This window comes from Asterias rubens, chromosome 3, assembly GCF_902459465.1.
Source record: "Asterias rubens chromosome 3, eAstRub1.3, whole genome shotgun sequence".
In the NCBI taxonomy this organism is placed as follows: domain Eukaryota; kingdom Metazoa; phylum Echinodermata; class Asteroidea; order Forcipulatida; family Asteriidae; genus Asterias; species Asterias rubens.
Window position 1 is genome coordinate 5,304,604 of NC_047064.1, and position 27,635 is coordinate 5,332,238.

The 27,635-nt window shown below is 38.0% G+C and overlaps 2 protein-coding genes across 6 annotated transcripts in view; one reads left to right on the forward strand and one right to left on the reverse strand.

The window, feature by feature from the left end:
- Positions 1-333: 333 nt before the first annotated feature.
- LOC117288417 (guanidinoacetate N-methyltransferase A-like) lies at positions 334-10,401 on the reverse strand. Of its 5 annotated transcripts, none has more exons than XM_033769270.1 (6): positions 10,312-10,401; positions 7,215-7,484; positions 4,997-5,145; positions 4,333-4,396; positions 3,369-3,547; positions 334-2,151 (listed from the first exon to the last, which is right to left on the reverse strand). In XM_033769270.1, the coding sequence occupies exons 2-6, from the start codon at positions 7,414-7,416 to the stop codon at positions 2,008-2,010; spliced, it is 738 nt and encodes a 245-aa protein (XP_033625161.1). In that variant the 5' UTR covers positions 7,417-7,484; positions 10,312-10,401; the 3' UTR covers positions 334-2,007. The 5 variants fall into 5 exon arrangements, with proteins under 5 accessions (XP_033625161.1, XP_033625162.1, XP_033625164.1 ...); XM_033769271.1 differs by having other exon boundaries at positions 10,307-10,401; XM_033769273.1 differs by lacking the exons at positions 7,215-7,484; positions 10,312-10,401 and adding an exon at positions 6,771-6,922.
- Positions 10,402-18,161: 7,760 nt separating this feature from the next.
- The window catches only part of LOC117288176 (corticotropin-releasing factor-binding protein-like), a 38,000-nt gene continuing 28,526 nt past the window's right edge, over positions 18,162-27,635 (forward strand). Inside the window, exon 1 of the mRNA XM_033768910.1 lies at positions 18,162-18,403. Within this exon, the coding sequence (XP_033624801.1) occupies positions 18,323-18,403 (81 nt within the window). The 5' untranslated portion in view covers positions 18,162-18,322. The remainder of the gene's footprint in view (positions 18,404-27,635) is intronic.

The window sequence follows — 27,635 nt, forward strand, 5'->3', positions numbered from 1 at the left end:
AGAGTTTGAATTCGGTGCTCTTAACCGCTCGGCCACGACACTTCCGGTGATGATGTATTGGCACACAGGGTATTGTACAAGGAACATAAATGCAAAATTTAAATCCATGCCTGTGCAAATTTTAAACTAACATTACTTGATATGCAGCTAGCATGCTGATATTTCTATTTAGATTTTCTATATGGCCTTCAGTTCTTTGATATGTAATTTCGAAATAGGATATTATATATTTTATGAAGAATTTGGGTATAAGATATCATGTAATTATGAACATATTATCAGATAATATTTGTGCAATACTTTAATAATTAATTTCGCAAAGTGAAACAAAACTTAATGAAGCAATATTTTCAATCATGTAAAATGTTTTAATACAATAAACATGGCAATCTTTTTACTGTTAAAAAAAAAAAGTAAATAAACTTAATGATAACATTACAGTAGATAAACTAAAAACAGAACTACATGTTAAGAAAAACCAACCATAATACTCCTAGAACTATTTTGGTTTCATCCGGCTATCGTCTCCCGTAACGGGAGACGATAGCCGGACGAAACCGAAATAGTTCTAGGAGTAGAACGCTGCCATCCTGTTCGTAGTTCGTAAGTGTGATGGGTGCCTTTTACACATACCAAGGAGAAAGTGCCCTGGTGCCCTTGCCCTTTTGATACCGAGCTTACAGGCCTGTGCTTTTGATTGATGAAATAACATTTTTGGCCGAATTTCATGCAATTATATACCAGCTTTGGAGCTGGATTAGTGAAAACTTTGGGCGTCTAGACGATACGTTCATGTGATGCAAATACTTATCAAACAGGATTAAGCACGAATTATACAAAGATAAATTGCAATTGGAATGTTTTAAAGGCTTTTATATGTAAAAAATTTTAAAAATTTAACTTTTTTTAATGCTAGAGTATAAAACAGCCTTATAAAGAAAGCCTTAATAAAAGCAATGTTATAATAAATAATTGGTTTTGATTTTGAATAAATCTTTGAAGTACTGTAAGAAAGAAGGAGTGTTATATAAAAGTGTAAACACAACATTAAAACGGAACCACCTTGTGAGGGTAAAAACTACAAGTACAATGTACAAATTTGACTTTTCATTCCATTTAATGAAAAGTAATGAAATGAAAAGGTTGTTCGTCCGGTCCTAATCCATCGCCGTTTCATTCCTTTAACATTTCTGAGAATCCATTCTTGTACTCTACAGTCCGACTATTATGGCAACACCTCATGTACACTTCCCTTTTGGAGATATATAGTGAACTCAAACCGGCGACTAAATCCCTCCACCTAATTTTCCCCCACCAAAATTCCTCCACCAAATTTGTCCACTTTATACCAAAGCCTCTCATAAGCAGAAAATACTGCTGAGCAATATTTGTCTGTGCTTAGCAAGTTTTTGTGCTTACAAGCTGCATGAAGCCCGGGTACCAAACATGAATCAAAAAGGCCCAATTTCATAACGCGTTTCACTGGTCGACTTTGTGAAATGCAGTATTTTATAAATAACAGCTTTGAGAAACTTTGCAGTTCCTTTCCTTTTTTTCTTGGTAAAGAAGCTACCATGAAATGATATTCCTCTGCATTTCACACTCTGAATTTATCAGCTTTCATGTTTTATCAAATTCAGCACCATCAAAAACTTGAAAACTTAAACTAAATTTCCTCAAGACATTTAAATTGTCCATAACAATTCAACAAAAACAACAACAAACAATTAGGTGAGGTTTGCAGTATCGCCATATGTGTAAATCTTCTTTGATGAGCAGTAGTGTTGGTTCTTAAAGAACCCGTGGTTGACAATTCAACGTTTCGAAAAGTAAGCTCTGATCGTCTTCTGATCATCTTTTTCTCCTGAAGACAATCAAAGCATACTGGTCGAAGCGTTGAGTTGTCGACCACCAGTTCTTTTCAGAACACATGGTGCTACCACAAACCTTACCTAATTATACCACCAGCACCATGCAAAGTTTCAAATCCTACTTGGAGTTTTTCCTCTAAGTTTCCTTTAAGATGGTTGGAGCGATCATCGCATTGTGAGAGTAATATTTACACTCACTCTCAGGTGTGATAGGAAGGATCTCAGTTGAGATGTTTTCTTCTTTGAAGCCAGCCTCAACAATATGATGGACTTGCGTTTCCTAGAGAGAGAGACAGGAGAAAAATAAAAAAATTGTTTTAAAGACAGTGGACACTTTTGGGAATTTTCAAAGACCAGTCATCTCACTTGCTGTATCTCAAAGAGAGAATAATGAAAGAAAAAAACACCCTTGTCACATGAAGTTGTGTGCTTTCAGATTCTTGATTTCGAGACCTCAAAATCTAATTCTGAGGTCTCGAAATCAAATTCGTGGAAAATCACTTCTTTCTTCAAAACTATGTCACTTCAGAGGGAGCTGTTTCTCACAATGTTTTATACTATCAACAGCTCTCCGTTGCTCGTTACCAAGTAAGGTTTTATGCTAATATTTTGTTTGAGTAATTACCAATAGTGTCCACTGCCTTTAATAATAATAGTAATTATTAAGTTTTCTGGATCAAAAGCTAATGCCATCTACCCTACTCATTTCACATAAAAATAGTATTAATATATAAAATAAATGTACAAATGATCAAAAGCAAAGAATACCAGTAAAATGTATAGAATGGAAAACAAAAAGATAAAGAGAATAAACTGGTCACTAGGCCAGTTCCCAAACCACAGTGTAGGGACATGTCTGCCGCACTAACAGAGAACTAATAGTTATTTATTACAAATAAAGACCTATCCCTGCTGGCATTGGTATTGTTTGATCTTTTCAGGAGACGGACGCCTCTAACCCTACCTATGTAAAAAATCCACTGGCAAGGCGACCATAAAATAATGATAAACAAAATACACACAACAAAAAAGGGGCTTAAAAAAGATGGGTCTTTATATTACATTAAAAAGAGGCAAGTTTCCAATTCACTACGAATCGGCATTGAACGGTTGCACATTCCAAAGCTTAGGAATTCATCGGGTGTACAAACTAAAGTGACAGTTCAACTTGAAATGACTGTTTTTCCAAAGATCACATAATGTGAAAAACCCAGCTGAAAAAAATGTTTTCAAACAGTTTACTTTAGTGAAAAACATAATTTTAAACAAAACATATTGTACTAGATAGTGTTGTAAGCACTATATAATAATATGCTTATAAATTTTGCAAGGAGTTATAAATGTGACCAAACATCGTTTAACAAAGTACAAAGATTGGGGGAAATATTTTAAGTAAGAGAATAGACACTAAAGCATAGATTCATGACTAAAATGAACTCGCCTTCAACATTCTATCCACAAATCTACACTTTCTCGTCCATTTTCTCCTGAACATACCTTAAACATCTTCTCCAGATCATTGTATTGGGACTTCATCCATTCTCCCCAGGAAGTTAGATTACAATAAGTCAGCACCCCTCCAGGTTTGAGGAGACGATGGGCGTGGTCCTTAATGAAGGGGAATTGGTGGGTGTGCCATGTTTCCTCAGACAGTGGGTACGTGTCGTATAGGATCCCTAACAAGAGAACAGGCAAACTAAATCATTACCCTACCTCTCATGGGGCTACAGGTAGTCATATAAAATTTTGCAGCATATCATTGAGCCACAGCACCTTGTAAACCATTACATGGTACTATATGTAAAAGGAGCAGGTATTATATTTCAAACGTGGTCCCACATATACCTTGCAGGAAAATACTGTATGTTAAAGTGCCTGGAGCGTCACCGAGTGACAAATATGCATGCTATCAAAGAAGCTACTTTAATTATTATAACCAGGGGGAACTGAGTGGGTAAATTTAAAGGCAGTGGACACTATTGGTAAATACTCAAAGTAATTATTAGCATAAAACCTTACTTGGTAACAAGTAAAGGGGAGAGGCTGATATAGTAAAAAACAGTGTGAGAAACAGCTCCCTCTAAAGTAATGTAGTTTTCGAGAAAGAAGCAATTTTCCAGAAATTTGATTTCAAGACCTCGGAATTAGATTTTGAGGTCTCAAAATCAAGCATCTGAAAGCACACAACTTCGTGTGACAAGGGTGTTTTTTTTATCTCAAATTTTCACAGGTTTGTTATTTTATGCATATGTTCAGATATACCAAGCGAGAAGACTGGTCTTTGACAATTACCAATAGTGTCCAGTGTCTATTAATTCAAGTTTGGAAAGAATAAAAAATAATTGACTAGAGCGGGATTTGAACCCACAACCTCCAGCACATTATTCCGGAGGTCCAAAGTTGAGATCCCGCGCTAGTTAAGTTTTCTTTGTATTACTGTTAAAGTTGTGAGTGTAATTACCATCAAACTGTCCATCTTCTAGAGTTGGAACGACATCTTCCCACATTCCTTTCAATGGTGTCACCTGTGGCAGTAAAAATCAGTGTTGAAAATTATGAAATGGTCCAATGGAACTTATGAAAACCTCTGGACAAATAAGTTGCCTGCCAAAGCAAATAATTGTTCAACCTAGGAAAACACAGTATCTCAATACACTACAGGCTAGGTTACTTTAATGGTTGACCATTACAAGTCTCATGTGATAACAATTTTTCTCTGGAATAGCAATGGTCATGGGTTCGAATCCCACCAGAGTAATATGCCTGTGTATTTTTTTTTCCACAGGACTCGGTGGGGGGGGGGGGGGGGGGAAAGTACTGAGTATACAGCGGGCCTGGAATTTCATCTTTGAAAGGACAAGGCAATTTTAATTTTGCAAAAGGCACTATTATTGGAAAATCAATAAAAGTCAATGGGAAACTTTTGAAGGGGCACCAAGGCCAAGACCAGGAGGCAATCGCCTCCGTTGCCTGCCAGTAATTCTAGTGCTGAATGAATATTGTGCTCATGGTGCCCACATCAATTACACTGAAAATTAAAAGCAATTGTGGGGAATTACACGTATGATACGGGCAAACATTTAAGAGCGGGACTTTTAACATTTGAACTTGAACACAGTGTGTACCTTATGAGGCTGTTGTTTACCCCATTCCTCCAACCGTTTGAACACGCCATCGTTACACTCGATAATAACATGCTCAGTGATGTTAGACTGCTCTTCAATCTTAGTTGCAGCAATGGCCATTCCAAATCCAATCTCCAACACACGGCCACCTGATGCACAAATTAAGGAAACAAATTCTGGACTCAACAAAGTTATGGACTGTGTTTATTCATGACATACATGTAGTAAAAAGGAAAGTCACACAATTCTGAGGGATAGTGTGTTCGTAGTTTTATAGCACAAAGCAATTGAATTAAACAACAAAATAAAGAATACCAGCTGAAAAAGTTGTTGACTTAAACTGATGTAAATCAAATACATAATTTATACATTTACTGTCCGTTTAACACAGTAGGCCTACAGTAACAATACTTGCAAACAAAAGTTTAGAATAGAAAAAATAAAATAAACATAAACCTGTTTTACAACACTAACTGTAGGCCTACAGTTAATATCAACTAAAACACTGGTCCTGAATGCAAGGTTAGGAAGGTTAGGATACAACAAGGATCATGTGAAGAATAGATGAGAGTAGATTGGGTAAGGACAGGAAATGGGATGGGAGACGGAACAGCAGGGAATTAGGAACAAAGACAACCTAGTTCAAGCTGTCCAGGATTCACAAAAGTGTACCTAAAAACTGTGACCCGAAAGTCTGCCAATTCAAACCGTATTTAAATCCAAGTCCAGTGAAGAAAGATGCTTTAAATAATCTGTGTGTGAACTTCAACAAAGATAGGATTAAAAAAAAAAAAAATAATAATAATAATTAGTATGCATAAAGTTACTTTGAAAAACAAACAAACCCCGCACCAACCTTTGCTGGCTGCAATCGTAGCCAGTTTGTGCATACATACATGACATATAGGGCGTTTCCCATCGTTCCATAACAATTCCATAACAGGCTTGCCCATGATACAAATCGAACATGTATTGATTAGTAGACCTATACATTAAATTACTTTAAAAAAAAAACCTTTAAAAAAACACCAACCTTTGCTTGCTGCAATTGTAGCTAGTTAGGGCGTTTCCCATCGTTCCATAACAGGCTTGTCCACGATACAAACCGAACATGTATTGATAAGTAGACCTACATGTATACATTAAATTACTTTTAAAAAAAAACCACCCCAAAACACCAACCTTTGCTTGCTGCAATTGTAGCTAGTTTGTGCATGTAGGGCGTTTCCCATCGCTCCATAACAGGCTTGCCCATGATACATAGTACAAACCGAACATGTATTGATTAGTAGACCTTTGCATTAAATTAAAGACAAAACCATGGACCAACCTTTGCTTGCTGCAATCGTAGCCAGTTTGTGCATATAGGGCGTTTCCCATCGCTCCATAACAGGCTTTCCCATGATACATAGTACAAACCGAACATGTATTGATTAGTAGACCTTTGCATTAAATTAAAGACAAAACCATGGACCAACCTTTGCTTGCTGCAATCGTAGCCAGTTTGTGCATATAGGGCGTTTCCCATCGCTCCATAACAGGCTTGCCCATGATACATAATACAAACCGAACATGTATTGATTAGTAGACCTTTGCATTAAATTAAAGACAAAACCATGGACCAACCTTTGCTTGCTGCAATCGTAGCCAGTTTGTGCATGTAGGGCGTTTCCCATCGCTCCATAACAGGCTTGCCCATGATACATAATACAAACCGAACATGTATTGATTAGTAGACCTTTGCATTAAATTATAGACAAAACCATGGACCAACCTTTGCTTGCTGCAATGGTAGCCAGTTTGTGCATATAGGGCGTTTCCCATCGCTCCATAACAGGCTTGCCCATGATACATAGTACAAACCGAACATGTATTGATTAGTAGACCTTTGCATTAAATTAAAGACAAAACCATGGACCAACCTTTGCTTGCTGCAATGGTAGCCAGTTTGTGCATATAGGGCGTTTCCCATCGCTCCATAACAGGCTTGCCCATGATACATAGTACAAACCGAACATGTATTGATTAGTAGACCTTTGCATTAAATTAAAGACAAAACCATGGACCAACCTTTGCTTGCTGCAATGGTAGCCAGTTTGTGCATATAGGGCGTTGCCCATCGCTCCATAACAGGCTTGCCCATGATACATAGTACAAACCGAACATGTATTGATTAGTAGACCTATGCATTAAATTAAAGACAAAACCATGGACCAACCTTTGCTTGCTGCAATGGTAGCCAGTTTGTGCATATAGGGCGTTTCCCATCGCTCCATAACAGGCTTTCCCATGATCTCCAGATGAGTATCACTAGCGTCAAAGTCGGCCCCGGCTTCCTTCCAAGATGGTGTGCAATTCTCTTGGCTTGCAAAGATCTTCTCCTCAGTGGGGTTACTCACATCGTTTCTCGAGGTCGGCATGGTGGCTTAGTTTAACTCCGACTTTATTATGTGCCGCGAAAGATGAATACTAAGAACAGTAGTGTTGTCTGTGATAAAGAAAAATAACAACTAATGTAATATATAGTCAATGGTGTGTTGCAGACATACTTTTTTGAGGCTCCGAGCATGAGCGCACAATTGCACATGCTCAGTATTGCTTTGAGCTTATTGTACATTTTATGGAATGGATGCAATCATAAATCAATAAAATTAATTATTTTTACTATTAGTACTGTTATAACCCAAAACAAATTAAAAAAATATCTAAAAAAAATACTGATTTCAAACCCTTAAACCACAGAGGCATACAATACCGAATAAGTATATAATGCGCACATTAAGCAAATAGAGACAATTATCCAGTAAAAAATTGCAAACCCTCGAAACAAACTAAAAGTTAAATAAAAACATCATCAATAATAAAGTCTAATGAATAGGGAAAATGCAGAAAAAGCCTCCATGATGTCAGGCTTGGAATTACACGTGTTAAGTAAGTCATTGAGGCCATGGTGCCCGTCGTTGCCCCTGGTCTTGGCCTTGGTGCCCCGTCATGAGGGCCCCATTGACTCTAAGATTTTCCAATGGCAGTGCCCTTTGCAAAATGAAAATGGCCTCTTGCTCTTTCAAACATGAAATTCAAGGCCTATGATGTCTATTTCTAAATTTATCCGGATGCTTATAACCAATACAAAAATTTGAATTTTTAATAGATATGGTGTCATGGGGGGGGGGGGTGTTTTTCCTGGCTGGACCAGATTTTTAACCTTTGTCTCTATTGTATTGCTTGTTGTCGTCGTATACCAGTATTCTTTATTTAAATGTGGCTGTTTTTCTATTTTTAATATTGCTCTTAATCAATGTTATTATTATAGATATATTTTTTTAAATAATTATTTAAAAATTTTAATGCGATAGTAGTTGCAAGGCACCTCTGTAAAACTGGGTTTCCCCAGGGTAAAGAAGAAGAAAAAAAATAAGAAAAAAAATACATAGGCCTAATACCTTTTAAAGGCACTGTACGCTATTGGTAATTAGGGTACCCAAAATAGATGTTAGCATACGATTTATGAGCAAAGGAGAGAAACATTGTGAGAAACAGCTCCCTCTGAAGTAACGTAGCTTTTGAGAAAAAGGTAATTTCTCATTCAAATAATAAAAGACTTCAGCTGTAAAAAAAGGCTGAAAAGCCTTTTTAATGCATCTGAAAGCACACAAAATAATGCAACAAAGGTGTTCTTTCATTATTCTCTTGCAAATTTGATGACCATTTGAGCCCAAAATCTCACAGGTTTGTTGCTTTAAATGCATGTTGGTAATACACCAAGTGAGAATACTGGTCTTTAACAATTAGGCCTACCAAACGTGTCCAGTGCCTTTAAAGATCTATACAGAAATAAGCTGACAAACAAACAGCAGTGACAAACCACACAGTCCCTGCACTGCAGATTCTTCTCTTGAAAGTTATTTCATGCTATCAAGGTTAGATTGTACCAGATGCCAAATGTAAAGCAAAGGGCCCCATACAAGTTCATAAAGCTGTTTTAAAGAAGAAAATTCTGCTTTGCAAATTTCTTGGCCAGGCAAGAAATGACGGAGGTAATAGTCAAGGCAATCATGTTATGGTATTCTGGCTGGTAAACTATTTTTGCTAAGCAAAAATTTTTTGTACTAAGCAAGTTTTTGTGCCATATGAGCTTAATGAAATCGCGGCCCGCCCCGATAGTAACAGTTTGTAACAAATGTTACACAATAGTTCAAAATACCGTAGAATTTGTTGGCAAAACAGCAACCAGTCATATGGGATGTATTTTGTTAGGTGTTTGGATTGGATACGTGTTTGCAGAAATGTTGAACATTCAACACTACAAAGGTCAAAACACCCAACAATGCAAACAGTATACTTCCACCCACAGAGCATGGATCCACCATTATTATATCAAGGCCTATGGAACTATTCAGTGTAATTTTAATAGTAGGCTTTAAAATCTCAAACAGGTCATATTTCTTCATGTGTGGACTATTGTGAGTTGGAGCATGGAGCTCCATGAGATAACTTTCCGTATGGCGCCACCACTTTTTCACTCATTTTTACAAAAAGAGATAGGCCTATGAGATAAATTAGATACTAGTCTAGATAGAGTATAGTATTTCATATCGAGTGAAAAGTGGTGGTGCCATACGGAAACTTTTCAGCTCCATTGTTGGAGCCATAGGATAGCTGAGGTCAGTGTGCTTTATGGGCAGGGCTGGCTCCCCATTCATTGCCCCTTCCTTGTACGTTTGTTTTAATCTAATGCAATGACTTCTACTAAATAGAATTCGGATAACTTTCCGTTTGGCGCCACCACTTTTTCACTCATTTTTACAAAAAGGGATATCTCATTGAGGTAAATTAGATACTATATTATTTAATTTCGAATGAAAAAGTGGTGACACCATACGGAAACTTTTCCTAGAATTCTACAAACTGTTCAGGGTTCAGGCTATGCCTACACAAAAAAATAGAACATTTTTGTGAACGTAATCATGGTATAAATGGGTTACAATGATTCTACTGGACCAGCAATTAATTATTTGACAATACCATTTAAATGTAACGAAGGAGAAATTTCGAACAGTTTAAAAATAAAATGTGAACTGTGTAAAAGTAAAACTGTAACAAACATGGTTTTGATGAAGGAAACACAGTAGACTGCTGTGGGTAGAGTCTAAAGTTCACTCTGTCTGCTGCAGGCACACAAGTCCCAGGCTGACGACAACGACAACCTCCGAGTTCCCCTCTTGCTTGGGAAGATCAATTCACATGAACAACAAATCACATAAATAAACACATAAACAACCAAACAAACTTGACAGTGACTATACTTAACTTACATAACAAGCACGTCGATATCGGTGTCCAAAGCTTGCAAAGATTGGTCAAAAGTGTCGCCTCGATCGATCGACCTCTCTCCTCGCGTTCGTTCCTTTGACACTTTTTCTATTAGTCACCGGTAGAGGGCGCTACATTGAATGGCTTGGGAATTTTGATGTTTGTGTGTGAGGAGTGTAATAATATTAATAACGCGGCAACTTCAAGTTTGAGAAGATGGGGGAGGGGCGCTGAAGGAAGTCAAAAGTCAATCTAAATACTGCGCTGTCAGATGATATTATGTTTACATATCGGGGAAGAGTTACTGGTCGATCCATCAGCAACACTGTACATCACAGTTATTTCCCAAGCGTGATCTGCTTATGGAATATGCCCTCCCAGCCTCAGCTGTATCGGCCCCGCCCCTCGAAGTTGTAGGAGCCGACTGATGTCACTCCGCTAAATATTGCTGTTGCCTTTCGTTTCTTACTCGCATCCCTTCATCACCCATTCCGTCACTACTTACACGTTCCCGTACCCGCACCCTTTGCATCTGCCGCACAGTACGGCATTTTTGACCGATTCCTGATTGGGGAAGGTGTCAAGGCTATCCACTATTGGCAAATAATTAAGATGGGAAGGAGCACTTCTCAAAGAAAATACAATGCTAAATTATCATGAGCGGTTTCCCTAAGCAACTTTGAACATTAAAGAAATGGTTTCTACTTAGCTTTTCTCCACAATCTAAAAACCAATACATAAGGATCATGTTCAATATTCTTACAGCAAGATGTATAATTATTGCCACACAGGCAAAACACACAGATTTCTGAGGCTATACTGGCCCCTTTGTAGAGCTTTCTTTGTCGGCACACACCGACAGAGTGGAAAAAAAGACGTCCTGCCTCAATGCTGTCTCATGGTGACCTGACTGGACTACACCACCAAAACCTAATACCTCTTCTTAGGCCATCTGCATGTAAAACCCCGGCTCATTACCCAAACTTAAACCCATTAGAATAAACTTACATAAGCTACACAGCCTTGCAAATAGAAACTCATTAAACTCCAATAGAACTCATTAAACTCTGACTGAGAAAGCTATGTCCCCTGTACTTCACATTCCAAAATGTCTATTATGTGATTCAGCTGAATCAGCTGAACGAACAAAACTACTCTCGCAAGGCAAAATAGTGAAAAACCATTCCTTTTGTCCGCCATTGCGCCATACCACTCTTTCAAAGAGCCATATTATGGCGGACAACACCTTTTAGAGTGAAATACGGGTAGTTTCAACTCGATTTAGAGTGAAGTTTGTTAAAATTCAAAAAGAGTAACACCGATTGTTTTTCACTCCACAAAGAGTGAAAGTGACACCACTCGGACAAGAAATTACCACTCGTTTACATTAAGAGAGTAGGTTTCCCTATCGTTGACCAGTATTCCAAACTACTTCTAGTAGGCTACTACTGATGAAATTACCACTCGTTTACATTAAGAGAGTAGGTTTCCCTATCGTTGACCAGTATTCCAAACTACTTCTAGTAGGCTACTACTGATGAAATTACCACTCGTTTACATTAAGAGAGTAGGTTTCCCTATCGTTGACCAGTATTCCAAACTACTTCTAGTAGGCTACTACTGATGGAATTACCACTCGTTTACATTAAGAGAGTAGGTTTCCCTATCGTTGACCAGTATTCCAAACTACTTCTAGTAGGCTACTACTGATGAAATTACCACTCGTTTACATTAAGAGAGTAGGTTTCCCTATCGTTGACCAGTATTCCAAACTACTTCTAGTAGGCTACTACTGATGGAATTCAATCTATTCACAGTATAAAAATCAACACAAATAAACCAGGTCCATGTTTTCTTCTGATAAAACAAATTCGCTAGTTTTTTTTATCCGGTGACCCCAACCCCCGTTATGCATTGCGCCCACCCTAACAATAAGAAACAATAATTTTATTAGTCATTTCACAGTGCACTGTAAATCAATCTTGCACAATCTCCCGCAGAACGTTCTCCACAATGTTTCAGTCTCCATTCCAGTGCTTTCGTCTAGTGAGCTCGTTTGTTCCGGGTACAAGGTTAGTGTTTTAGTGGTATAGACCTTTATCATCCTGCCTCCATCTTGGTCATGTTCCTCGTATCGAATATGATTGTTAATAATCATTTTGAAAATAGGAACCAGACTATTTTGTTCTTCCAGCCTCGGTTTGGTAACACTGGTATCAATGGGGGGGGGGGGGGGGGGGGGGGAATTCAAGATGGCTGCACCATGATAAAGATCTATTGGTTTCATTTCCCTCTCTTCCCTGGCATCTCGACTTTTTCCACGGGGACTGTTAGCCATAAGACCGGTATGTAATAGGCCTATATATAGGTACGGGTCAACCCCTACACCCACGATTTGTCTCTCAAATAGCATTCATTTGTTATTTCCGTTGTCCCTGCATTAAGAGGCACTGGGCACTATTATTGGTACTCAAAATAATTGTTAGCATGAAAAACTTACTTGGTAACAATTCCAAGCAATGGAGAGCTAGTGATATAGTATAAAATATTTTGAAGTAACGTAGTTTTCGAGAAAGAAGTAATTTTCCACTAAAATATTTGAATTTGATTTCTAGACCTCAGAATTAGATTTTGAGGTCCCGAAATCAAGTATATGAAAGCACACCTTGTGCTTTACAAGGACGTTTTTCTTCCCGTCTCACGACTTCGACGACCAACTGAGCTGAAATGTTCACAGGTTTGTTATTTTATGCACTATGTTGAGGAGATACACCAAGTGAGAAGACTGGTCTTTGACAACTACCAAAGGTGTCCAGGGTACACCAAGAGTGAGAAGACTGGTCTTTGACAACCACCAAAGGTGTCCAGGGTACACCCAAGTGAGAAGACTGGTCTTTGACAACCACCAAAGGTGTCCAGGGTACACCAAGTGAGAAGACTGGTCTTTGACAACCACCAAAGGTGTCCAGGGTACACCAAGTGAGAAGACTGGTCTTTGACAACTACCAAAGGTGTCCAGGGGTCGATTTCACAAAGAGTTAGGACTAGTCCTAAGAGATATCAAAAACGTATAGCTAGTCCTAAGTTAGGACTAGTAACTCGTCCTAACTCGAGAAAAGACTAGTCCTAACTCTTTGTGAAATCCACCCAGGGTCTTTCAACAGTTTCCCACACTGTAAACTAAACTTTGTACACAAATTTCATTGTGGAGTACCCGGTCTTTAGAATTCCCCATATTGGGGTACTTTTGCTTTGACGTATGTTCATGTCCATGCGACTTCATTATGTAGTGTCAAAACTCACGCATCGATGCCACTTTCCTGCTATTGCTCCTCTAGATCGAAAGAAATCCTCTGGGTAGCATCGTGTTTAAAACATTCCTCAAAATTTGGCGTGTGTTGAGGCCACAAAGACCCGATCCGCTACTTTCAACTACATTCCGCAATCCATTCAAATGCATGACTCTTGCGACACCTTTGGACAGTTTATGGCGGTGCCCAGCTCACACGTTACCAATAAAAATATTAAAGTCATAACAATAATATTATCGCGAATAATAATATTTGCAAATAATTTGCAAAGATGTTTGCGATTTTTGATCAGGGCCACCATACACAGCCGCTTATGCGGAATATCAGTCTAATTCGAAATAATAACAGATTTACCCTAGGCACCAGATTGTCTTAATAAGTGTGTTGCTTGTGAATTAATTTAATTGGTCTCAAAGATAGAGTTCTAACCATGGATTAAGCCCATACAAAGAGCATTATACGTGTTCGGTTATGTACATCGTATAGGGCCTATTTTTTACATAATAGGCACCAGACTGTCCTATGTTATTATGCATGAATATTATTTAAGTTGCTTAGTCAGTGTTTGGTGAAAGCATTCACATAGTTGCAGTCGAAAATGGCGAATGATTTTTGTAAAGTTTTGTAATACTTTTAATAGGCCCGTAAAGATACGTGTCGTCGGCCCTAGCCATGGTAACCAGCATCTCAATCCCACCCCCCCCCAAAAAAAAATAAAAAAATAAAAAAATCCTAAATCGCATAACGTGACTTAATGAACAGTTACCACTCTAATGCCGTTATCACTCAGAAGTAGGCCTGCAGCATCTTTCGATGTGGGTATAAAATTAATTGTTGATAATCATTTAACTTCGAAGTTATGCGGTTAAGAAAAAAAAGGTCATTATTTTGTTTGTTATCCTCATCCACAATTTTTGAATCGGATAACTAAAAAAAAACCGCTACCACCTTTGGAAATGAAATTTTCCGATGTTTCTTTTGTTGTATTTATTATAATACACACTAATTTTGTGTATGATTAAAACAATGAATGATAAACAATCCAAATGTTTACTTTGCTATAAGAAGAAATTCAATGTAGGCCTATTTGAGTTAATGATAATATCACTGTTGACTGAAAAAACATATCCGAGATGTTCTGTTATCAAATTGTTGAAAGAATCTCGCTGGAAAATGTAAGCCTTTGTGCCCATTGAGGTTTCTAGACAAACAGCACTCTGAAACAAAATATGTAAATTTTGAAGCACACAACGGTACACAAAACACTTTCCCTCCTTTGAGTACTGATTTGTTTTTTTAAATTGACAAGTCTCTTGCATGCCACATAAATACAGATCCAAGTACCTATGTACCGTTACAAAACGGTACACACAAAATTTCCCCCTTCTTTGGTAGGCCTAGGAAATTTAAGCTTTTGGCGCTGTGAGGTTTGTAGATAAACATTACACTGAAACAAATCTGTCAATTACAAAACTGTACACACAAAAGGTTTTTCCTCCTTTTTTTTTTAACTGACAAGTCTCTTTGCATGACACATTGCACAGACCCAGAATACCCATGAGCTTCTCCCGATTGCCGGTCCCGATCTCGGATCTTTGATCCCAAGGGAATGATTTGCTCGGCGGAGGTTCACAACTCGGGGAGAAAAGTTACGGCACCATGCAAACATGGCGTGACTGTGCATCATCAACGCCGATCACGATTATTTGCACGGTTGAATTGTTTTAATGAATACAAACCACAGGGAAACATTATAAAAGGGATAGAGCCACTTAAACGGAACATTAATTACGGGGACCTACTTTAAACATTGGTCAATCATGTTGAATAAACCCCGTAGAATTACAGTTTACGTCTCGCTCCTGGATCAATGTCTAACTATTCGACTCTGGCAGTAATGTAAAGTAGGACACAGGAAATGTCTATATCATCTTTATACTATCAATGTTGTGATACTTCATCAATTTTTGTTATGTTATGTTAAAATGAGCTTAAGAGGCTGAGATGTTATGTCTGGCTTGTTTAAACTTAAAGTCACCTGGAAATAGATTTTTTTTCTTTCAAACATAAGAGTATATGCTTACGACCAATAAAACAATTTTTTTAGTAATTGTTTGTCACGATTTATATGTTTAGAAAATATATAAAGTTGTTTTGGGGGGCTGACTCCGCCTACCCCGTTTGTGACGTCAATCGAGGCAGACTTTGCCTGCAATGCGTATAGTAAACACACGTGCAAAGTACATGTACGTCCAAGTCTTAAGTTGGTACATTTCAAAAAGTGTTTTTCTGCATTCAGCAGCAATACACCTGGTCGGCATTGCCGGAAAAAACACAATTTCTTTTTTTTAAACGTACAAACTCACGACCTGGTCCGTACATGTACTTTGCAATTGTGTTTACTCTACGCATTACAGGCAAAGTCTGCCTCGATTGACGTCACGAACAGCGCCCTCTCGGGTCGGGGTCAACTCTTAAATTTGTAAATAACATAAGAACTGATCTTTTAAAACCTTAGTTAACTGTTTATTCACATTCCACTCATCAAAACACATATATTAGTGACAAAAGCTTTATTTTGAAAAAATACCACTTCCAGGTGACTTTAAGCGTTGTTGTCAGCATGCTAGCGGCTTGATGGTTTGAAAAACCATCAAGCCGCTAAGCAATTTGAATGCGGTCATCGATATGGACAAAATGTAGTAGTTCTTCCGTGAAATTGTGACCTAGAACTCAATCAATAGGCCTAGAAACAAAGCAATGTTTTACAATATAAATCAGAGGCGAGAGCCCCAGTAAACGTTTTCCGAAGATATTGCACGGTAAATATTCTATTCTTTGCTGTTTTTTGCGAATTAATACAAAGCACTTCACGTTTTTTTGTGTAACATAATAGAAACAAAATAAGTAAAATATGAGTAACGTGTTGGTACATTTTGCGTATGTAGGGAGGTTTTGAATATTTTCGGATCATGAAAACCTTATTTTGGGGAGCAAAATGGACATATCAATAAAAGGGGAACCATACACGCTTTCCAAACACAAGCACCATGCTTTTCGGGGTTTGCCACAATTTCCTTAACTAGTATTCTGTTGTAACTTGATTTAATGTTAATTTGTATGCATATATATGTTTATTGCAAACCAGTGACAAGGAAATGTAATAAAAATTTCTCTGAATTAAATTTAAGATTGAAGTTGTAAAATTTCATATTCGGTGTGGCTATACGCTGGTTTGACTTGGACAAACAAAAAACAGAAACCACAAAACTAACGACGAGAACACCGTGGTAATTATAAAGCCTTAACACCGTGACGCCACTCACTGCCGATGCCACGTTACGTTGAGACGGTGTAGGCAGCCGTTACGGTGTATTTCTCCCCCCACACAAAAGCCCGACGTGGCCCCAAGATGACAACAAAAACTGATGGCCAGGTACAATCATTGGGTATCCAATGCTTTTAAGATACCACAGTCTCTCAACTACACCGGAATTTATCGGAATTGAAAGGGTTAAGTGGATGGTAATGTGAGCCACCTGAGTGTGTGTGTAAACATGAACTTGTCTGTCTCTCTTTTTCGAGCTCGCACAAACGTATTTTCTTACACCTATTGATTTAAGTACTCTTGTGTGGGCACATGAACGGTATTCAAAGAGTAATATACCATCATTGATGATCGGATGACAGCAGGAGAAGACGTTTAGCTACATCTGTATCAACAAGGAAAGATCAAAGTCAAAAAGCGATTGTCTTCAAATAATAATAACTGATTTATTTTGAAGGAGAGCGCTATATCATCCCGTTACTATTGTATCAGTCGCGTCTGATGCAAAACCGTTTTTATATTGGTCGAGAATAGGAAAACGTCTATATACATCTATTGTTTTAAAATCAAAACCACACTCCGCTGTCCTATCTATTAGAACATTGAATATCAGGGTATATATATATTTTTTAGATTGCCCTTTTATACTCTTCCCGACGGGGATCAGGGTAATCATCCCAACTCCCTTCCAAAAAGTTCGTTTAAATAAAATTTCAAACCTGAGTTTACCTGGTTCCAAATTATGATAGTCAGAATTGCTAGTTTCCTTGTCGTGTGTTCAAGGCATCTGACCAAGATTGCCACTGCTCAAATTAGATTGAAACCACTCTATGTGAATACAACATATTCTGCCTTGCACATACAGTCTAGGTTTTATTTAATTTATTTATCTCTTTATTATCATTTCCATCGTTCATCCTACAAAATACAAACAAAATCCATAAATAATGAATAATCTTCAAACCTATTACGAGCTCGCCCTTGGTTTTTGAGCAATATTTCAATGACGTAGACAATATTTTGACACTCGTGATGAATAAAAAAATAAAATAAATAACCTTAGCGAATAGTATACGCTGCACACTCTTTTCAAGTCATGCGCTACCTTGGTGTATTTCTGACCAATCAGAATCGCATCTTGCCCGGTGACGTCACCAACCGAGCCTGCCCCATTATAGCTCATCAAATAAAAGGCGTTGTGATATGGCTCAGCTGTGCAGAAGAGAGTTCCTGGTCATTTTGTCCTTCTGAAACAACCAGACAAGCTGCAGCAATCACAAGTCTTTTTCTTAGCTAGCCGTAGAATACTGAACGCCACCTGGTTCGCCATTAGCTTTGATTTCCAGTGGTATCTCCGTAAAATACTGACTGATCATGTCTAGATCGGGCGTAGTGTGTGTGCTGACGATAGCCGTTTTATGTATCGCTGAGATTGTCAATGCAGCTCCGGCACCGGTAAGTTTATAACTAAAACAATTTGGTTTAAAATTGTGACTGACTGTACAACATAATTATGTCGAATTCTTTCCCTTTTTGTGAGGTTGGAAAGGGAACATGAATGTTGTCAGCTTCGGTACAAAAATACTCAACTGAGGATGGATACGAATTTACTTAGCAATTGTTTACCCAATATTTAGTACAGTGTTTGCCCCGAAACAACCATGTTCCCTACATGACAAAAACAGTTTGGTAAACCTTACCCAACCAAAGGTTTACCCCGTGATGGTTCCGAAATGTTTTACTCAGATATTGGGTTGATCATATAGTGTATCTTACCCAACACCGTTAAAAAGGGGGAAGGGAAATAGAAGAAAAAAGAAGCAACAAGAAACAAGTAATTAGAAATATTTCGGTCTGAAGCACTTTTTATTGGTGAAAGGGGGAACGGCATGATTACTTAAGTTCTTTTTTTCTATCGACCGCACGTTTTTTTGTTAGACGTTCACAAAATCTCAGAAACCTCCAAAACCTTCATTGTTTGATTGTCCTTGTAGGTAGAGTCAACTACTCCAAAAGTATTGGTCATAAAAACTGTTAGAACCTTCCCGATGTATGAGACAAAAAACACCAATTCAGTTGTTGTCGACCTTTCACAAGTTTTGCAAAAAGGTACTTCCGCAACACGCAATAATTGTGTTGAGTTTTTGTTGGTCTTGCTCAACGTTACATGGAACAAATATTGAAAGTAATGTACTCTACATCCATCATCTGAAAATGTCATTCCGTTTGTTGACTATAGAGTGAAAACAACGCAACATGTAACTATTTCCTATTCTTGTTTTTGCTTTTCGTTTTTGAAATCAGGCTCACTTAGAATTCGCCATTCGAAAACAAGCAGCGATATTGTTTTCGAATGGCGAATTCTATAATGAGCCTGATTTGAAAACGAAAAACAAAAACAAGAATAGGAAATCGCTTTTGGGGACTTGCATTTTCTGCCGATATGAACAGACAAGCGTTGTTTTTGTGTTATTGTTTTTCCCCTCGATGATTCTCATTTTTGTATTCTGTCTTCAAAACATTTCATATTATGTATGCCTAGCTTTAACAAATAATTTATCAACACTGAATTCATCTTGTATCTTTAACTTTCGATTGCAGTTAAAATGTATTGTACAGGATTCGATATACGGATTAACACAAATCGTAAAAAACAAAACCCCCAAACAGCCGATTTATGTTGTTACAACCCACATTGTGTTTTACATGCTAAAATTTGTACATTATTTTTAAAAATCCCGTTTTCTCCCGACTCGCTCAGCAAACCAAATACTCATATTATGGGTTCCTAATTTATCATGGTTATGGTTGAACACACGAAGCATAAACACTGTCTGCTACTAATTGTATCAGCTGTCTGTAAGTAGGTATGTAACCTTTTAAAGTCCGGTGGATTACTATTGGTAATTTTTTATTCACGGTGGTGACTTGAAAAGCATGTTTCCTTAATAATCAATTCAGTACATGTTTCCCCATTTTCACACATTTTAACTGCCGTCGATATTGTAGTGCACGGTTGGTCTGTGTTTGAATCAGAGCAGCGCAATCATTTTTGTTACAGATATCACGTTCTTCTGATTTGATAAGCGTTAGAAAGGAAATATTGAAATACCTTTTTTTCTTATAGAGTCCGAGGCTGGGATAATCATAAATAAGTATTGACTGCTTCGGGTGATATGGACGCCTGAGGTGATGATCCTCGGAGCGGTCTATTTCCCCGAGGCAAAGCCGACTCGGAAAAGTAAACTGCTCCGGGGTTCACCAAGGGAGTCGTAGTTTTAACCGTAGCAGGAGTAAATATCAGTCAATATTTGTTTCATAACCTGTACATATATTGTGCCTTGACGTAAAGCTAATAAGAAGCGGCTGCCGCTATGGGTCTAGTAAGATGGTAGCCATGGGATAGTACATCGGTTGTCATGGTATAGTACTATCGGTTACTGCAGTTACAGTACCAGCGCGTCGCAATGCGCGGTCTGCTAGTAAAACATTTGCATGTCATTTGACGTGCTCTAAACTAATCAAAAGGCACAATATTATTTTGTAAGGGGTGTTATAAAGAAACTAGAAATAATTCCCGACGGCCATCCCTAAGGGCTTGCAGGCGCGTCAAGCGCGTTGTTCACGAACAAATCGTGCAATGAGTTTTTATGAAATAAACGCAAAACACATGAAATAAACGCAAAACTACAGATGACCGATTTACGTCATACTGCCACCATCTATACAAAAGGCCTACTTTGTCAATCTCGATCTATTCCGTATTAAAAAGTGGTAGAACCGCACTAGTCAACAAATTCCTGACACTTCGCAATCAAATCAAAATCAATATGCAAAAACAAATACCGCACTGTGCCGTAGAACTTAAGAGTAAATGTTGAGTTTCTTGCGTTAGAACTGGGTCATCAAGATAGAACAGATATGCGTTGGATGGGAATGATTGTATATTTTGGTCCATCGGTGCCTCTTCCCTCTTCAATTTTGAACCAAACAATAAAATGGTATTGATATTGACCCGTTCTTTGTCTTTCAACCCATCGCTCCTCAATGAAGTAGAGTAATGAAATGTATAAATACATTTTGTTGAAGATCAATATGCCTTTTCACCCCCGGAATCTTGACGAAGAAGATGAAGAAGTTGAGAAGGGGAAAATAAATCATACAAACTGAGATGGGTAACTCGAGAATCCTTGAGTACTAGAGCTATTCAGTATTGTCCATCTGCGTTTTTGGCCTCGATGGCGATGTGGTGGTGGTCAGGGTGTAGGGGGGGGGGGTGGTAATTTACATCCGGTTTTGATTCATGTGTATGTAGGTTAAAGATTATGTGTATACAGCATAAGTATAGATTATTATCTCGGACAGATATTGTAATCCATATTTTCAATTTATTTTGTTTTTTTGAAGCCCCCTTGCTGCTTTTCCTTTTGCGATATTTTCATAGTATCCTGTGAACAGAAAGTCATCTTTAATATTGATATAATACTTGCATCGGGGGTAAAGAATATAATTTGTTTGACCTTACACCGACGTGTATCAAGCACTGTATACTTTCCCGAGTGAAAAGCACAGCCAAATCAAACTCGGGCGGAAATAGAACCCACGACCTTTGCATTGCTACAGCCTAGATGTCTTACCACTAGACCACATATCTGGCTTAAGGCAGTTCGTATCCTACAGTCTACCCGCAGGTCACTAATTTTCTTTGTGATTTATCTGCAGAGTATGCATCGTTTTTGCGTGCGTGACCTCTTATTATATCGAGTGACCTGCGGGTAGACTGCCTATGTGTTAGCTGTGAATACTATATAAAAACGTACTTGGTAACGAGCGATGTAGAGCTGTTGATAGTATAAAACATTGTGAGAAACGGCTCCCCTTGAAGTAACGTAGTTTTCGAGCGTGAATTTGATTTCGAGACCTCGGAGTTAGATTTTAAGGTCCCGAAGTCAAGCATTGGAAAGCACACAACTTCGTGTGACAAGGGTGTTTTTTCTTTCATTATTATCTGGCAACTTCGACGTTGAGCTACACCAAGTGAGAATTGACAATTACCAATAGTGTCCAGTGCCTTAAAGAGTGACCATCCAGCACGTTCGGTAAATATATTTACTTATCATCACAATTGCGGTTGAAGCCTTGTCCGTACCTTAACCTTTAACCACCTCCAAGCAATTAAAATGCAGAAGATCAAACGAACTACAATATTGATGTCAATTAACACATTGATTTTGCAAATGACGTCATGAATTCAACCGTGCGTACATTCATCCGATTATGTGTTAATCGGTGGAGGTGTTCAACAATTAATTTGATCACAGGTGTTTAATTATTTATTCAATCATGTACGAATGTTAACTACCAATGAGTCCGCACTGAATACATTTAGGGTGACCGGGGTTGAATGTTTCATAGCACGGAGATATATATACTGATCATTTTGTTTCGTATGTGGGTGTGATCCCTGGCTACTCGGCAGTGAACGGTTATATGGCTTCCGACTGGCACCTCAATAAAGCTTGACAAAGAGGGAGACCGCCAACATAAAGCTATAGATATATGTTGGCGGTCTCCCTATTTGCCGATAGCCCAGTCTGTACGCCGGCACTTTAATTCGGAGGTCGTTAGTGCAAATCCCGCTCTGGACAGTTTTTCTTTGTTTAACACCAAATCATTTAAATTTCACCCAGTCAGATTCTCTTGTGGTTTATTATTTGATACCACGTGGGTTATCCGAACCAAAAAAGGGGTTCGGATTACCCACGTGACCTTCGTTTTTTAAAAATGCGTTAAAACGGCAAAATTTGATGGTTTCGTTTAGCAACAATTCTTTTCCATTCCTGGAAGACCTTTAGAATCATGTTTTAATGTATTTTGTAGCATAAATAGCCCAACGAAGCCGATGTGTCCCTTTAAAGGCAGTGGACACTATTGGTAATTACTCAAAATAATTATTATCATCAAACCTTTCCCGGTTACGAGTAATGGGGAGAAGTTGATGGTATAAAACATCGTGAGAAACGGCTCCCTCTGAAGTGACGTATAGTTTCGAGAAAAAAAAGTAATTTTCCACGAATTTGATGTTGAGACCTCATCAGATTTGGAATTTGAGGTCTCGAAATCAAGCACTTTGTGTGACCATTGTGCGACAAGGGTGTTTTTTCTTTCATTATTATCGCGCAACTTCGACGACCAATTGAGAAATTTTTTTCACAGATTTGTTATTTTATGCATATGTTGAGATACACCAACTGTGGCGACTAGTCTTTGACAATAACCAATAGTGTCCAGTGTTTTTAGACTCCAATTCTTTTGTTTTTTTGGTTGATTTTCGTTACTTTTCTTTTTAAAAAGCTCGTTGTTGTTAACCACTTTCTATTGAGTCCTTGGTTTTTACCAGACGGTAAACACAACTGGGGTGAAAAATTACTTAGCACACACGTCGGTACGAGTGTCCACTTATTAGGGTCAACACTGCGGCAATATATCATCTAAGATGCCAGAAATAAAGGAGAGAAATATAAATAAAGAAGAGGATGGACAAGGGGGACACAGGAAAAACACACGCATGCGGGGGGGGGGGGGGCCGGAGGAAACCAATTGTGGAGGGAAAAAAAGGATCTTTGAATTGATCATTTCCTCGCGTGCGACATCAATAAATAGTTATCATCTTATAACGGCCTTGACCTTGTCTGATTGATGTATGTTTTTTGCAAGTTTAAAGATAAATTTGTTGTTGTGTACGAGTCCTAGATATTAAATTTTGAATCATTACCGCAAGCTTTACAAAATGTGACCTGTCATGGGGCAGGTGCTGTTTGAGAAGTCGTTGTTTTCATAACTTAGAAAAACCTCTGCTGTGAAATTGATTATATTGGCATTTATGTGTGACAACACCGTTATTTGACCAACAAGTAATGGGGATAGCTTAAACACCGTGTCGGCGCTGTCGTTATAGGTACCGGGAGGAAGTAATTCAACACCGTTGTTTTTGCAGTTTATATTTGAAGACGAAATCATGTCTTATGTTACTTGACATTTCAAGTATGTTAAATGCACCTTTAGTAATTGTCAATGACCAGCATTCTCACCTTTTGTTTTCCAACATATGCATAAAGTCTTGACTAGATTTGGTCATCGAAGTTGCAAGAGAAAAATGAGAGAAAAAACACCCGTATTGCACAAATTTATTAGCTTTCAGATTCCCAATTAAAGGTTTCAGGCCCTGAAGTCTTTTAATATCCTTTTTTAAAAAGTACATTACTTCAGAGGGAGACGTTTCTCACAATTTGGTTTTCTAGCAAGAGTTATCCATTGCTCGTTACCAAGAAAGTCGTATGCTAACAAATATTTTAAGTAATTACAAATAGTGTCCAGTGGCTTTAAAAAAACACAAAATCATTGTGGTACTTAAAGGCAGTGGACACTATTGGTAATTACTCAAAATAATTATTAGCATAAAACCTTTCTTGGTGACGAGTAATGGAGAGAGGTTGGTGGTATAAAACATTGTGAGAAATGGCTCCCTCTGAAGTGCCATAGTTTTCGAGAAAGAAGTCATTTTTCACGAATTTGACTTGAGGTCTCGAAATCAACCATCTAAACGCACACAACTTCGTGTGACAAGGGTGGTTTTTTCTATCATTATTATCTCGCAAGTTAGATGACCGATTGAGCTCAAATTTTCACAGGTTCGTTATTTTATGCATATGTTGAGATACACTAACTGTGAACGCCAGTCTTTAACAATTACCAATAGTGTCCACTGCCTTTAACAGCCTGTGCTCTTTTTCTCTCCCCTGCTTGTTTTAAACATTATTTTAGGAGATACCCTAATCGAAACAGTCTATTGTAGAACAACAAGTCTGATTAACAAAGGGGAGGAACATCCGACTTTAAAATGAACTCATTACGATAAAAACTGAAACTAAACAGGAATTTTCTTTGTTCGTGATCGATATTTCACCCGTGTGTTCTGGTTGATGATCCATAACATGACTTTGTATAATAATGCTGACTTTTTAGTCGAATTTCTTGAACTTAGGTTTAACACGAATTTATATGAAAGTTTATTTCGTATTCATTGTTTTTTGATACTTTATTCAGTATTTTTTTTTGTTATGGCGAAAGAAAGACACGTCAACTATATGATCCTGAATTATTCAACTCGAGTTCCCAGATACCATATAACCCCTATTCCTTTTTAAATAAAATATAAAAACAAGTGTTATGGTCAGGCTCCACATAAAAGAAACCACGTATATTATCTACGTTGTTTGAATTTCGTAAAAGGTCAAACACGTTTGACATGATTTTTTGTTTAATTTTGTTTTACATGTCGAACGAAAGTCATTTTAAGATGTCTCAAGTTATTTCGGAGGCAGGCACGCTTTTGAATTTTAGAATTCCATATCACAAAATCTCCAGGGAAAGCAGTGTAAATATCGGCACTCAAGCTGCAATGAAAGACAGCCATAAAGCTGGGAATGTTTTAAATCCGACCGGCTGTTTTTATTAATGTGTAACTTGTTTTACTTCGTGACAAGTCATTATGGTTTGGTGATGTACAAATTAATTATCATATTCTGGTATCTCATAAAAAATTGATGGTCATGTTTCAGTTACTAAGAGACTTTTGTGGTACCACCTTTTAAATATCTCTATTGAGTAGTGTGGTTTCTGAAAAGAGCCGGGCCCAATTTTTATAGCTCTGCTTAACACCGAATTCTGCGCTTACGATCACGATTCCCCGCTTGACATGCTAGTTCCGGCTTTCCACTAAGCTCCGCCCACCGCACACGTGAGCAAGACACGTGTACAAGCACTCCCAATGACGTTCTGCACGATTCTGCCGCGCGTGCCAAATATACGCGCACGCATGACCGAGTTTGTCCGACCACAATCATTGCTGTGATTGGTCAAATGGGTGAACGCGCGCACAGTTTGATTGGTAGGCCGGATCGGTCCATTTCTGCACTAGCCTTGTAAGCGGAGAGTGCCTAGTAACGTGGAGTACGCACGCGCACAGGCCAAAATTCGCCGCTAACCCGTGAAATACGCTTCCGTAAACGCCGCTTATGTGCTTACGGTAAGCAGAGCCATAAAATTGGGCCCCGGTGGTTAACAACTAAACGTTTCGATCAGTCTGCTCTGATTGTCTTCATGGGAGTGCTGGGCTCGGTTGTTGGATGATGCTAACTGTCTTGTATGAGATGAGCTGGTATACAGGGACTTGGCTCTGTGGTGCTATCGCATAAGCCTTTATGTATGGTGGACACTATAATAGGAGTACACTGCTTGGTTTGGCTGTATACAGAGCAATTTACAAAGACCTATAGTCTCCTAGAATTGTGTCCACTATGAAACCTCATAGTTTAATTAAATTAGATTAGATTTATTTATTGTCCACGTTAAAGACAGTGGCCACTATTGGTAATTGTCAAAGACTAGTATTCACAGTTGGTGTATTTCAACATATGCATATAATAACAAACCTGTGAAAATTTGAGCTCAATTGGTCGTCGAAGTTGCAAAATAATTATGAAAAAAATAACACCCCTGTCACACGAAGTTGTGTGCTTTCTGATGCTTGATTTCGAGACCTCAAATTTTAAACTTGAGGTCTCGAAATCAAAATCGTGGGAAATGACTTCTTTCTCGAAAACTACGTCACTTCAGAGGGAGCCGTTTCTCACAATGTTTTATACCATTAACCTCTCCCCAGTACTTGTAATCAAGAAAGGTTTTGTGGTGATAATTACTTCGAGTAATTACCAATAGTGTCCACTGCCTTTAAAAAACATAGAAACTTGACATCCACTGGCCAAATACAAGTATACACAATCAATATCAAAACTATATAAATTACAAAATAAAAGATGCAAAGCAACAAAACACCCAAACACAACAAAAAAATGCACAAGCCAAAACAATGCCAACTGGTCACATGGGACATCAACAGTATGGGCTTTGGTGTTACTACAAACCTCGTTCAGTTTTACTTCCACCTTGCAAAGTTTTCACACGTGACTCAGAATGTTTGAGATTATGCTTTTCGATTTCAGTCTGAAAATGATAATTTACACACAGCTTCGCAGTCGTGATCGATCCTGTATCAAGTAGCAATGCAATTATCATCATTCATTTGAAATGTTTATCTTTCTCGGCGCCATTCACTATGTAAAGCGTCTCCGGCTGTTACTTTAGTTTTAATAAAAACAAAACACTAATTCTTATGAGTTTTGGTCAGATGTTGCTTTTTTACTGCACAAAATTTACGATATTTTTTGTTGGGTGGTAACAAAGAGAAACTGACGAGCGGAATTTCAATCTGAGCCTTACAGGTTGACTTGATTTTAGTTAGATTTTTTGTTGTACGTATTATTATGAAACAAAACAAAACAATAGAATAGTTTAATACAAAAGGGTAAATTTCATGTACACGTGTACTAAACCCTTCATGTAATTCTTTCCCAGGCAGCGGGCACTATTGGTAGTTACTCAAAATACTTATTAACACCTTTCTAGGTGACGAGTAATGGGGAGAGGTTGATGGTATAAAACATTGTGAGAAACGGCTCCCCCTGAAGTGACGTAGTTTTCGAGAAAGAAATAATTTTCCTCGAATTTGATTTCGAGACCTCGAATTTAGAATTTGAGGTCTCGAAATCAAGCATCTGAAAGCACA